Below are 14,555 nucleotides of genomic sequence, written 5' to 3' on the forward strand. Positions count from 1 at the left end.
ATACAATTATTCAGCTCCCCGATATATGGTATACTGTATATATACACCATTGGGATATCTTAAATAGAAATAGATTCTAAATTGCAGAGATAAATGACATTATTCTCTGTAGTGTAGAACAGTTTCAGGGCTGAGAGAGAGAAAGAGAGGACTGATTGACAAGATCTAAAGTGTTGCTACTGGAGGCCTCAGAGCACTTAATAAGATGAGGACACTGGATGAAAATATGGATGGGAGTCAAGGGAGGTGGGATGTGGTGGAGGAGATCATCAGAAAACTGGGAGTTTACTGGGTCCAGGTCCCTGAAAACCAGATTGTACCAAGGGAGGGAGGGGCAAGGGGGAGTTGGACCAGCCGGTCAGATGTTGTGTCTGTAGGAATAGACGTAGGATGTGAATCCGCTGGTGTCTGGGTAGTCTGGTCTGAAAGAGACAGAAAGAGGTAAGAGCATACATAAGAAACCTTTTCCACTATGTAAATAAATAAATAATCCATCCATATATATATATATATATATATATATATATATATATATATATATATATATATATAAATATATATATAAAGATATGTGTACAGACAGTCAAACAAATACTTGAGCTACCATGAAACAAAACAGTTAAGTTCCTTTAACCTGATTAGCAGCAGCATTCACGGTCCAACACAACGTCAGTCCTCTAGAGCCACCATCCCTTTCACTGGGTCCTTCACTCTCATCTGACGCACACAAGATCAGACACAGAAATGTTGTAGCTGAATGATGATTCAGATTCTTATTCAAGCATGATTTACTAAATGTTGTCTACTGACTTAGGAAAACATCTTTTTCTCACCTCATCTAGCTCCTTGCGTGTCTCCTCCTCCATGCGACGGATGTCTCCCATGTTCAAGTCAATCCACTTGTCAATCCAGCAGAACAGCTGACGATGGAAATTAGTGAACAAACGCTTCTCTTGCTGTGAAACAACATGTGAGAATAAAGACAAAGTCATTTTGTGGCTTGAATAAAGTAAGCGGAATTCTTTAGTCCAATTGATCAAATCAAGCTGTTTAATTCCATCCTGCTTTTCCCAGTTTACCCACTAGAGGCTGGTGCAGCCCATACGTAGTAGTACACAGTAGTGGGTGGTACTTTTCCACTGTAACCTCAAGCTAACAAGATGTGAGACACTGTATGTACTGTATGCATGCACAGGATATGAGACACTAACAGTCCTTAACACACACACACACATACACACACACACACACACACAACCGAGGTCTGTCCTGCAAGATCATGTTCAACCGTTAGCCACAATCCCTCCTCAGTAGACGTTGACCTGTGACTACCTGGATGTCATAATGATCACGGAGTGACAAACAGTCGACACTGTAAACCCACCTTTTGAATGAAGCTCTCCACTTTATTTTGCAGGCCCCACCACTTGAATTTGACAGTGACCAGTTTGTAGGCACACATGTGTGGGCAGTCTGTCTTCTTAGGAAGTTCCTTCTGCAAGTGCACAAATGTACACACATACATAACTGGGCTGGGCTATAAAATATGCAAATATATAGGCTCAATATGTTTTATTTCTATTTAGTTTTACAGTCAGTCAGAACCATGGCTTTAGAAATACTGACGACTTGTGTTTACTTGTTGGTTGACCTAAAAATTCAAATGTAAATTGAGTAAATACAAATACTGGCATATCCACAAAATGCTAGTGGGTAGTTGTGCTAAGGCCCTGACTCACCAGGCCAACGGACGATTTTAGGCTGTGAGTGAGCGTCTTGCACCGTCGGCACCAATTTGCTTGTCTGCGACATTTGAGATGTTTTTGCATGTTGAACCTCGGTAAGACAAAATAACTCTGATGTTCAGCTTAACCGAATCAGTGCATGAGAAGAGAACCAGAATGGAGGAAAGCAAGCCAACAAATAAAGTCAAGAGGGAACACACACACGGCTCCTCTTATTTTGTATCTCATCTGATCATTGCAATAAACAAATATTTTCAGGCCATCTGGAGTGTGAAAATGGTAGTTAAACGCTGCTTTGTTTCATGTATCACAAGGCTTGTACTGTATATCAACAGTCCTAGGTCTTCTAGTTTCACTTTTTGAATCAGGAGTAAAAACGATAATTTCATGTTAATAAGTAACAGTATTGTGGTTGGAGTTCTATGCTTATCATGTATTTCAGTGGCTTCAAATGTGTCTCAACCAACTGAGAAATTAACAACAAGACACTGTACCTTCCAGTCTGGTCCTAGAGGGCCTCGTCCTGTCTTCACTGACTTGTACCTGCAAGGGTCCTCCTCTGGCTTGTAGTCCTGGAGAGAGGCAGAAAAAACAGAATAAACAATATGGATGAGATGATGCCAAAACTACGAGATCTAGTGGCTGCAATCGTCTCAATGTGGATTTTAAGTTAATTGTTTTCACCTTCGAATCCACTTGGCTTCTGTCTGCGATATCGATATAGACTACGTCCACTTTCTTCCAGGTTTCTGCGTCCAAACCGTGTACCTGAAACAGCAGCACAGAGCACAGATGGATAGAGGCACACATCTCTGCAGGCAGCCCACATACAACAAACAGAGTAAAATATATGTTGTAAGCCCACATGATACAAGTAAAAATATGCCCTTTTTAGCAGTGAAACAACATGCGAGAATAAAGACAAAGTCATTTTTGTGGCTTGAATAAAGTAAACTGAATTCTTTAGTCCAAATTATCAAATCAAGCTGTTTAATTCCATCCTGCTTTACCCAGTTTACCCACTAGAGGCTGGTGCAGCCCATACGTAGTAGTACACAGTAGTGTTTTTTTCATTAACGTGTTAATTTATATATAGGAGCAGTGTTCCAAAGTAATTTTGGGAGTCATATAACGAGGGGCTGGTTTCGGTAAGTTCTGCACAACTATTCACAGAGCATTTCTTTTATTAAAGGACAAAAAACGACTGAAGTATTATGAAATGTTGTCACTAAACATTTTGCATTAAAGGAAATTGATAATAAACAAAAAACATTTAAAATCAACCATTAGTGGTATAAAATGAGCACTTCTTTGACACGTGCATTGTTTTAAGTCCTCCCAAAAACATATAAATAAATCTTCATGCCGCTTAAATACATGCATGCACCTCCTTAGCTCAATACCGTCTTTACTAATTACATTATCGAGGTGCCCCGTGTCAGGTTTGTGCCATGTCTCAATCTTGATCAGGAAGTTATCTTTCATATACTCGTTCTGCAGAGAAAAGAGAAATAATCCTGAGAGGCGAGGGAACAATACATCTACAGAATAAAATGCATGCAAGTGAAAAAACATTAAATACAATACAGGACAGTCTCTCATACACACACCGACACAAACACAGAGTCATTGTGTCTGACTAGCCGTGCTGCTGCTGCTGCGTCGCTGAAATAGATCACATTTCTTTCTCAACTTTCTGCTTCATTTGTTGCCTCTATTGGCATCCAAGTTTGCTTTATGGCATGCAATCTGTGAGTGGAAAAGAAAAGGAAATACTTACAGTGATAACTGCAAAGCCAGATGAAAGAAAGCGAAGGAGCAAACAGAGAAAGAAAGGAAATAATGCAGTTGAGGAACATTTGAGACATGTAATAGCTCTTAGAGTATGGACCATGTACAGAGGAAGAGGAAGGGAATTATTCATCAATATCTGTCAGTGGGTATCTTGTGAGTAGGTTCAGGTTGTGTCTTTGACTGTCCCATGTCGTTGTATGAAAGATGGCTGTCTGGCAGCTGTTAAGAGTGTGTGAGTGTGTGAGTGTGTGAGCGTGTGTGTGTGATCTCAGCCTCAAAGGCTCTAGCGATTGTGTGGCTCTTCTCACTGGACAGGCAGTTAATAATTCAACTATACTTCAAGGTGATAGAGACACAGAGACAGAGAGGTACAAAGACAATGACAATCTCCGTGACAGATCAGCATCTATCTGACCTCTAAGTCATTTGAGTCAACTGTGTTCACACATAAAATTACATTCAAGTTTATGTAAGGTATCAACAGGTTTTCAGTTATTCTGGTGGGTGCGGTTGAAATCTCCTTGATTATTTTAAGGCCTTGGAAAACTCTCCAGATTTAAAAGATTTGGCCAATGCAATAGAGATTGCATCCTATGAGTCCATGCTCAGTAAATTAAAAGGTTGTTTGGAAGATGTGACTTCCTCCTGGGACCTCGATTGGACCTTCAAGTAGATCGATGGAGTGTCTGTGACTGTGAAATGTATTCTTTTCAATTTATTATGGATCTCTCACACTACTTATTTTATTGTGTGTGTGTGTGTGGGGGTGTGTGTGTGGGTGGGGTGGGGGGGGGGGGGGGCTACCTGTGCGACAGTATGGGTATGCGTTCCAGGCTTTCTCGTGGATGTTGAGAGCTGAAGCTGGAGCCAACATTCTGACGAATGACGGCACTTTACTGCAAGACAGGGAAGTGAAGAGAGAACCGACCAAGGTAAGTCGAATAGTATTTAAATTTCTATTATTTATGTATTTTTATCCGAAGAGATAAGCATGACTTAGTCTTATTTAAGCTATTTGGTATGGACATTACATTTCTCTGAGGCTGTGATACCAGCTTGCGGCATTTGTGCTAAACTAAGCTGACCTGGCTGCTGGAGGTAGCTTCATATTTAACATACACACCTTTTAATCGAACTCTTGGTGAGTGAGCAAATATAACATTTCCCCAAAATGTTAAACTGTTGCTGAACAATTTTGTTTTAGACTTACTAAACTGCTCGGAGTGAAAGAGGGAGAAGACTTTATAGTCGTGGGATATATATATATATATATATATATATATATATATATATATATATATATATATAAGCAGAAATATGTCTAAATGGAGAGGAGCCAAGAGATGCAGCCTCGAGGGAGAGATGAATGAAGTACTGTAAGCTTCCTGAGTTAACTTTTAAACCTGTCGGACAACTGCTTACCTCTGCAAATGGTAAATTTTGTGTGTGTACTGTCCCTTCTCGCCATCTTTCTCGTAGGGCTCATTTTTTAGCACCTCCACTCCTTCTCCTCCACCCGTCTCATTCTTACTGGCCTCAGCTACAGAGTACAGTTGGCCAACCTGGTACTAAAAACAGAGAGAAACAATCGGTTAGAATGAGGAATAAAGTGTGTTTAAAGTGAGAAACAAGCAGCTTTCACGGAAACATATATCTTTTTTTTCTATTTCACTCAAAAGTGGTGGATTACTTTTTTCTCTGATCCTTTTCCTGATCTCTACCTTGTCCTTTCTTTGTCCCTGAATCCTCGTAATCTCTCCCACACACTCTTGTTTGCCTTCATTACACATCAACATGTTTTTGTTGGACCGAGCTTGTTTCCTCAAACTGGCTCCAAACTGTACACTTTCTCCTTGTTTCGCCCCTGTCTTCCTCCTATTCTCCATCTTCCTGGTCCCGAGTGTGCATGTGAGTGTTTAAACACAGGACAATGGCTCCTTTCATTTCTTAATCACCTCTAATCCTCCATATAACCTCTGCACAAAGCTGGACCAGAGCGCAGATACATGTACAACATCACAAAGATGAAACAAGTCAATGAAGTCTTTACACATCGTTTTCACTGGAGAAGGATTACAGTTATTCTTTCTGTTCTATTCTTATTTAGTTATGAAGAAGTAATATAAGCAGTGTGAGGATCCTATTTTAACTAACTTAACTAAGTGACATGGTGATCAAATGCTCTTCTGCCCCCTCCTGGAACACTGACAAAATATTCATATAAAAAAAGGAGTAATAATTAGTGCACCGTGGTGTACAAAGATGAACTTGGCCTAACAGACCACAAAACAGTCAATAAATAACAAAAGGGAAAATAATAATAATAATAAAGGTTTTAATAATATTTATCAATTATGTACTGTATCTGCTTTAGCACAACAAATGCACATATGTAGTAAAGAAATAAACTGTGATGAAAACTATTTAAAATAAATAATGAATGGACAGTTTGTTTGAATGTTGGTACATATTCACTATTCCAGAGAGATGGTTTCTCTCTCTCTTATACAGAACTCGTTTTGGATTGCTGACATGTTTTCTATTAAACTCCATCATAACTACAATGTTACTATAATAGGGTCCAGGAATTGCTTGACTAAGGATATGGTGGATTTCTTCACCTTGAAAGACAACGAAATACTCACATAAAATCATCTCTTATCTCTTACAGTATGTGCAACAAATCTTTTAATCTTATTGAATTGCTAAGTAGATTTTCCTCCATATCTTAAGGTTTTCACCTTAATTTGAGTGGAGATTTGGACACTCAGACATATCAGTTGTTTAAGCTACCTGAGGACAGTTGGATATTAGGAAGGTGACCAAAGAACGGCCACTATTCAGAGACTGCTCCTTTCAACCATGACCTTTGGACCTTTTGTGCTCATTTAAAAGGTTATGACTGACAAAGGCAAAAAGACTGACTAGAAAACCTTTGCCAAACTGATTTGAATGACCTTCATGTAATGTGAACACTAAGATGAAATAAAGACGGAGTAATTGTGATCGTGATGGTCTCTGGATTGAATTTCTAGACACCATTTCTACTGTAGAACAACAGAGAGACAAGTCAGCCCTCAAGTCAACTGCTGACTAAATAAATGGTATGTGGGAACAGCAAAGCCTCCTGGGTAACAGTGTTGTACAAATACAATTCAACCTTGCTTTGTGAGGTGAGTCCATGTTTAGTTTAATTTTTTTTCTTTTTTTCTTTCACAAAATGAAACACTTTAGGTTAACATCTGCTCCTGGGGGGAGTTAACATCTAGGAAATGTAATTCAGTAAACTCTCCAGGGGTTTCAACAGCTGGAACCGCCTCATTCAACAGTTACACCCCAAAACAAAACCTTTGTATAAGGGATTGATCTGTAGTCATCCCTTGAGTCATTCTTTTTGGGAAATAATCAAATTTAAGCAGTGAAAAACAATGAAAGAAAGGAAATAAAATCGATGATGAAACCTCACCCAAAAGTGTGATTTGATGACAAATTACTGAAGACTGCTACTTCAGAGAGTTGGGATGCAGAGAGGAAGACAGAGAAGATGAAGCTCTGGAGGGACGTGATTCAAGGGCAGAGGGAGCACACGTGGTTCAAGAGACAGGGGACGTTACTCAACTGTATTCAGGCCTTGTGCGTCACATTTTAGTAGAATAATTCTCTTTTAGTATGTTGTATTAGCATCTAATAGTGACACTGCATGCTGAGCGCCACACGATCTCCGGGCTTCCTGCTCGAGAGGAAACCTGCCTCATTACGTAGAGATATGATTAAGATCTACAGGCTACAAACACACACAGCTAATGAGAAGTAACATGTGTAGATCCAAAGCCTCCATGAGCCAGAGGAAATGCAAGGAAAATACATCCGAGGGACATTTTTCTTTGTCCACTGCCTCGTGCTTTTGAGTCACAAATAAAATGAGTGCATGCACAGATCTGAGCAGTCAAAAGATATTTCTCAGGGCTTGGCTCTTTGAACTCCCGTGGCTTTGAGGTAATGCATAGGGAATGTGCTGTCTTATTTATCATGATTAAACAGCACAAGTTAACTATCTCTACTAAAAGTTGATTACTCTGTGGTAAGGGCATCAATATCATTGGGCAACAGCGAAGGGGGGGTGGGGATTGGTGTACAGAGGAAGTGCAGGGAAGTAGTGTCAGGTGACTCGTTTAGGATGCAGGCCTGAAGAGAGCAAACTGCAATGGAAGTGAAGGTAGCAGGGGACAGAGAGACAGAGAGAGAAAAGAGGACGAGGACAATGAAAGACTGTGCTGACTGCGTTGGTTCACTGCTCGATCTGATTGGAACCCTCTTTAATATGATGAAGATAAGATGATGTTTCTCTCACAAGGTGATCCCTGATGCATTTTCCTACATATGCATAGGGTGGACATGTGATACATCAGATACAAAAGGCCATATGTGTGTGTGGTAGAGCATGAATATAAACACATGTTAGAGTCCAAAGGCCACTCAAAAAAGAGCATCTTTACTGATGGCAGGCATTTGTGCTTCACTCTTGCAAACACCACAAACTAAAGAATCAGATAACAAAAGCTCAGCCTTGAGCCATTTTAGCTAACACACACACACACACACACACACACACACACACACACACACACAAAGAAATATACTGAAACAAAACTTACCTCCTCCACGGAGATAGGAAGAATCACTCGACTGGTAGAGAAGGAAAAAGAAGGGGAGTTACTCAAACATCTTATTGGCATTATAATATGACATTAGTCCTGCTGTAATTTGTTAATAACACACTTGTGAAGCGGGTTAGCCTGGAGAACTCTTGAGAGTGACATACTGACAAAATAAACTGACACCTTTAATAAGCATTCAGCTCAATAGCAATCTGGACACCAATTATCTGACAAACATGCTCCGTGATGCTGTCTCAGAGAGCTGGAGAAAGCTCCCTCATTCGTAATGAGGAATTATGAGCTATACGAACACCATATGACATTAAATAAGTTTTTTGGGAGGACTTATACCTCTCACACAGACTAGACTTATGAAGCTTCTGCTTCTGGAGAAATATGCTGCAGCCAATTCAAAAACGCCAACAATTAACAAAAATCCAAATATTAACAGAAGTGTACTGCAAATGAAGAAAAAACATGCTGCACAAAGCCAAAACAAATACAAAACAGAAACAATGCAGTCAAAAACATGCAAACCAATATAGCAGAAATACCACAGAGAGTGAGAAAGAGAGAGAGAGACCAGACAAAAGAGAGTGTTTGTTTTTGATGTGTGAATAATAAACTAAAATTACTTAAACATAGTAAAGAGGCAACATAAAAAGTATGCACTATTGTTTTAATTTAGTCTTAATTTTTTTACATTATATATGAGCAACAGGATTTACTTATATTATTGGAAAAGATGAAGTCCAATTGTAAAAATTCAAGCTGCCCCCCTTACTGCTCCACCTAGAGGCTGGGAACACTTCTGCTCTGAGTGCTTTTCTGTTGTCTTCTGTTGTGTGTGTTTGACTTTACATTGTTTCTGCATTTTCATCATATTTACTTTTACTGTATTTGTTTTGGCTTCGCGCAGCAATTGAATTGGCATTGTTTCTGAAACTGAAGCGCGTCATGGAAATGTTTGGTCCTTTTCAGCTTCTGCATAAAATAGTGTAAACAAAGCATACATGCATGCACACTGTCCATGAATATAGCATACGATCATTCCTCCCATTCAGTTTGTGTTCCGTGTTTTGTGTCAAACGTTTTTCTGTTTGGCACACAGTTTTTCTAGCATCCATGTCAGCACTATTTCAGAAGGAGCCGAGAACACATTTCTTTGTGCATAGTTTGACTGTGTAGCAGCAGGCTCAGTGAAACTAGAATGTAAGATAAAGGCAAAACATACAACTAGGAGTATGTACTGTATATCACATGTTGTACACAAATGATGCCGTAAAGACAAATGAAAGATAAATAAAAAGTGACTCAGTAATCCATTAACAGTTAAGTGGAGACATCCCGTACTGGTTTGTAATTCTGTTTAACAGCACATTTTAGTAGCCATTATTATTTTACTAAGAAATTGGTATACATTAAGAGCAGCGAGGAATACAATAATAATGTGTTCTTCAGTTTGGCGCATTGTAGAATGATGAATATGATCAATTCACCCATTCACACCCATACACTGATGACAGTGGCTACCAGGAGTAACTAACATTTACACACTGTAAGCACAGCTATGGGAGTGTCTTGCCCACGGACACAGACACATGGGTTAGCAGAGCCGGGGATCAAACCTCCGATCCTCTGATTGAAGGACGACCTGCTCACCACTGAACTGCAGTCGCCCCTTTGGAACTCAAACTTAAGATGACACAAGTGTGCATGTTTATGGGAACGTCTTTGGTTTTATTATTATTTGGTGATGTAGCCCCACCACACACATACAGTATTAGCATGTAAAGAAAATAAAAATAAAAACGTTTTGGAGTATATATACAATATTGGTGGAAGCAGCAGTTTAAACACACTGCATACTCTACAAATGTAGAGTATACGTAGAGTATGCAGCTTTGTGGACGGTTTGGTAACTGTGTGATGCATATGCCCACATTTAGATAATCCTGCATCCCACTCGCTGCTATTGAATGTAATCTGGGTCTGAGTCCCAGCCAGAGATTGGATGGGAGGCCAGATGAATGCAGAGACCGTCTCTAATGTCAAATGACAATATTACAATAGGATTTAACTTACAGTATAGATTTAAATACAGATCTCCCAAAATAAGTCTCTCTCTCTCTCTCTCTCTCTCTCTCTCTCTCCCATAGCCTTGGTCTAAAGGTCTTCACAGGAAGATCAGGTGTCACTCTGTTGCTCAAGAAAGCAAACACCCGTCTTCTCTCCTTAATTGTTCATCTTTCCTGTCTTCTCATCTTATCCCTTTTTCAGACTGTCTCCACTCTTTCTTTCCCATTATCTTCATCACATCACGCATTGTACAGTGGCTCGTGTAACACTGTACACCTGCCAAAGCTCATAGAATTGGAGAAAAAGTGTAGTGATTTAGGTCAGTTCAGCAGTACAGTTGAACGAAAACTGTCTGTACTACAGCAGTACATTGATCAATTCACTGTGTCTTGACCCCCATGCATGTGTGTATGTGTGTGTGTGTGTTCATGTACAAGACTTGTGGTGCCCGTGTGTTGACGACGTGTAGAAGTGCATTTAGCATTTAATCTTGAACGATTTAATTATTTTCCAGGCAGACTGCAGAGACTCTCCCTAATCACTTCGGATCTTGCATGCCATCATTCTCAGCCTGAGCTTTTTTTTTATTCAATGCTCGGCTATTAATTGATTAAATATATTTGGTGAGAAATCAAGACGATAATTAGTGTTGATTAATGTATTTCCATTTAAGCCAGACTCTGATCAATATAGATTTTTCAAGATCAGAGTGTTATTTTTAGGCTGAAGCTCCCAACAGCTGAACATGTGTGCCAATGTGCAGTATGGTGGAGCTCTGACCTTGCCATAGAATTGCAATAAACAATTCAAATGCATATATATTATAAATACATGTATATATTTCGTAGAATAGAGGGTGCAACCTCATCTGAAATTATACTGTTACACAATTAACATGGAAGAAACCAGGCTGTTGACATTCTTTATATCTATATATACTGAATATATGTGGGTCACTCACTCATACAAGTCTGGTGTATAGGCCGACACCAGTTAAGAGCATGCACATGAAAGAACCACCATACTGACTGAAGTCCACTACCATGACTAATATATCATTTCACAACTCATATCATCCCAATTCATCTGCAATTCATTGGCCTTCCACTTATACCAACCACCAGCTGATTCCGAATAGGCCTCGCTACCCAGAACACGGAGGCCTGTATGAGCAACGTGTTAAAGTCGGCTAACGTGTGACAAATCACGACATCTTTCCGTTTGCGTGCAGGCTCCCACTTGATGTGCCAGCCCGTCCCCTCGGCCCGGCTGTCAATCGACCGGTGCGTCAAAACCTCGCCATTTGCTGCCGTTTATACCAACGCTGTGCAACCACCCCCCTTATACCTGCCGCCTCCCAACCCCGTTACCCCACCCGGGGTCCCTCTCCCCCTCGCCATCTCCATTCCTCCAGAGGTAAATGCCGGAATGCTCCATCAGTCGTTTCACCTTCACCGCGCATCAATAACATGGCCACAGCGGCTTACAGGGACGCACGGCGCGGCTTACTTTACACCAGCCATTTCTCCCTCAGCACCAACACTCCTATAGAGCATTTCCGTCATTTTAGCACCAGAGCAAAGGACGTTTAGCCCGTTCATCTGCTACAGCGAGAGCCTCCCGATTTCAAATGGAGGGATCGTGATGCAAAATGTGAAGGGCACAGCCGTGCGTGCGCCGGCTGCTGCTGCATCCACAGCCTTTGCATCCACTTTCTCTATCTCTCGCTTTATTCGGCGACTGCTTAAGGGCGATGGAGTGTCGCATGCACGGGGACATGATGACGGACACGGAGTCGAGCGGTACACGGGATGTCGGCATCTCCCTGGCCGCACTCTTGTAATTCCACTCGCCGGCGACCGGCCACAATGTCAGCGCTGCGAAACCTGGCGGATAAACGCGCGCACATCCTCGTCTCTCTCTCTCGTTTACACACACAAACACACACACACACACGCACTCACACGAGCACACACAGTTACTTACAATTCCTTTATGAGCATTTTTTTTGGCGGTGTGTTATGCCCTATATCCAAGAGGGGAGCAGCTCAGTACAGGTCCAGAAACAGGGTCGATCCCTCCCTCCGTCGGTCTCTTCTTTCTCCGCTTGCTTCTCTCCCACCTCTCCCCCTCTATGTCATTCTACCTCCACAGTCGCTTATTTTCTTCAAATTCACTTCCTGGTCGGGACCGCGGCGCGGCGTTGCTGTTGCGCGCAGAGCAGCGAGGCCTGAGCAGAGCAGACGACACACAGAACAGGATGGTTCACCAGAGGGTGGTTTGTGGACGTTGTGGCGGGTCAATACAGCCTCGACGTAATTACTAGGGACTAATTGAGCCATCCAATTTTCTAGATAGATCATACATAAATATGCTTGACATTATCACTGCATATAGCGTATACACATGTCTAATTCTGCTAAGTTTTGGAACAACTCACCCTGAAAAAAAAAACCAGACGTTTGGAATGTTTTAAAATATAATATTTCAACTGCATTTGTAATGCAGATGCTCTCTAAAGTTGAAATAGAACTTAGTTCCCCCAGGAATAGGATTAGGCTTCAGTGTGTAATTTCAAACTTTATATAACCAGAAAAGGACAACGCTCACAGTCAAAAACAAATCTGTAATAATCCTTTACACCAAGATAGCAGCACCAGATCCTAAAATATATAAAAAGATATCAGACAGACCTCTGAACCCTTTTTCTTCACAGTGTGCTCCACCCTCTGCGTCATAGCAGTCATGGTGACGTAGAGCGTGGTCGTTCACCATCAGAGTATATAAAGAGTTGACACGGGGACCACCACCGCTGGCGCAGACGCACGGCGCGTCAGCTCTATAAGCCCTCGAAACAAAGTCGCTGCATCTAATGTGATTATCTGCCTCCAGAAACTCCAAACCCACTCCTGTCCACTAGATAGCCGAACTGCCAGGGATGACTGACATTATGTTGTATGTGTACTTCCAATAACGATCACATATATGTAGCCACATGCTTTAGAAGATGAAACCGTGAATGCCAGTCTGTGCAGTCATCCTCATAAACCCACAAAGGAATCGCAGGCTGACACTTTGGTCCACCACCACCCACGGGTCTATAAGATTGTGTTGGCACGTGATGCGATGACAAGGAATCACAGGTCCCTAATCCAGGAGATCGCAGTATGCGAGTGAGTACGTGCGTGAGTCTAAAATTACGTAACATCGCACCGCTGCTGTATTTATAGCGTAGCCAACATCCGCTTAGCATTCCTCTGTCTTCTCATCTGTATAGGACCCCTTCTCCATTCTCTAATATATGTGCACTATATAACAATGAAGGTACATCTATCTATCTATCTATCTATCTATCTATCTATCTATCTATCTATCTATCTATCTATCTATCTATCTATCTATCTATCTATCTATCTATCTATCTATCTATCTATCTATCTATCTATCTATCTATCTATCTATCTATCTATCTCATAGATTGATGAAGGGATAGGGCACAGAGAAAATTCCCTTTTAACTCTGGATGGAGAAGTGCCTGATCAAATAGTTCAACAGAATATACTGTGAAGGGCCCACTACTTGCTTCTCTGTGACTTTTGGGCAGTGGGCTCATGTTGCCTTATTGAACCTGAACAGACCACAGGGGTCGGTCAGCCAACAAATGGCAGCAGCAGCAGCAGCAGCAGCAGGCCAGCAGAGCTCCAGGAGCCACTGTCCCCGATGTGAGTGACGTTCTCAGGTGACAGGATGGGCTGGGGTGTTAAGGGACACAGGATAATCATCTACTCGAGTGCTATCAGATGGTAGCTTGTGGTGTTGATAGACTTTGTAAAACCAAACATGTAGTGAGTGTTCCGGGAATATCTGATGGAAAATCAGAATTACTCAGTAATCTCACCTCCGAACAAGCTTCCTGGGACATGCAGGAGACTTGCTCTCACAGTAAACACTGTTGTTAGAGCAGATCAGCATTTGGCATGCAGGTCATTTCTGGATAATATAATATATGTGTAAGAAAAAGGTGAAGTTGCACAGTAGTATGTGTGTGTGAAAGTAGAAATCAGTATCAGTGCCCATATCTTTGTAGGTTTTGGTTTGAATGTCTGTGGTTTGAGTGTCTATTCTTTGTCAGTGTGTTTCAAGTCCTGTTCTTTCTGTATTAAACCAAATCAGCAAAAAGCAATTATAATTATGTTGCATTTAGGCTTAAAATAAGGCAGAAATGTTCCACTTGTTTCTTCATCAAGTGTGATGGCCCTCAACAACAGGATGCCAATAC

The 14,555-nt window shown here is 41.1% G+C and overlaps 1 protein-coding gene across 1 annotated transcript; it reads right to left on the reverse strand.

Annotated features, from left to right (window-relative positions):
- pitpnab (phosphatidylinositol transfer protein, alpha b) lies at window positions 1-12,746 on the reverse strand. Its single transcript, XM_034550143.1, has 13 exons — window positions 12,717-12,746; window positions 12,263-12,506; window positions 8,195-8,225; window positions 4,962-5,107; window positions 4,344-4,435; window positions 3,526-3,533; window positions 3,165-3,239; window positions 2,430-2,513; window positions 2,240-2,317; window positions 1,385-1,495; window positions 834-956; window positions 635-717; window positions 1-422 (listed from the first exon to the last, which is right to left on the reverse strand). Exons 2-12 carry the CDS (start codon window positions 12,277-12,279, stop codon window positions 670-672), a joined length of 813 nt encoding a protein of 270 aa, XP_034406034.1. The 5' UTR covers window positions 12,280-12,506; window positions 12,717-12,746; the 3' UTR covers window positions 1-422; window positions 635-669.
- Window positions 12,747-14,555: the final 1,809 nt, after the last annotated feature.

This window comes from Cyclopterus lumpus, chromosome 14, assembly GCF_009769545.1.
Source record: "Cyclopterus lumpus isolate fCycLum1 chromosome 14, fCycLum1.pri, whole genome shotgun sequence".
Lineage (NCBI taxonomy): Eukaryota > Metazoa > Chordata > Actinopteri > Perciformes > Cyclopteridae > Cyclopterus > Cyclopterus lumpus.

What these genes read in the sequence shown, in the direction of transcription:
- pitpnab (XM_034550143.1), bottom strand. An exon ending in ACACGGGGCACCTCGATAAT is followed by an intron (nt 2,514 to 3,164) that starts GTAATTAGTAAA and finishes CTGCTGTTTCAG; the next exon opens with GTACACGGTTTGGACGCAGA. An exon ending in TGGAGAGCTTCATTCAAAAG is followed by an intron (nt 957 to 1,384) that starts GTGGGTTTACAG and finishes GTTGTTTCACAG; the next exon opens with CAAGAGAAGCGTTTGTTCAC.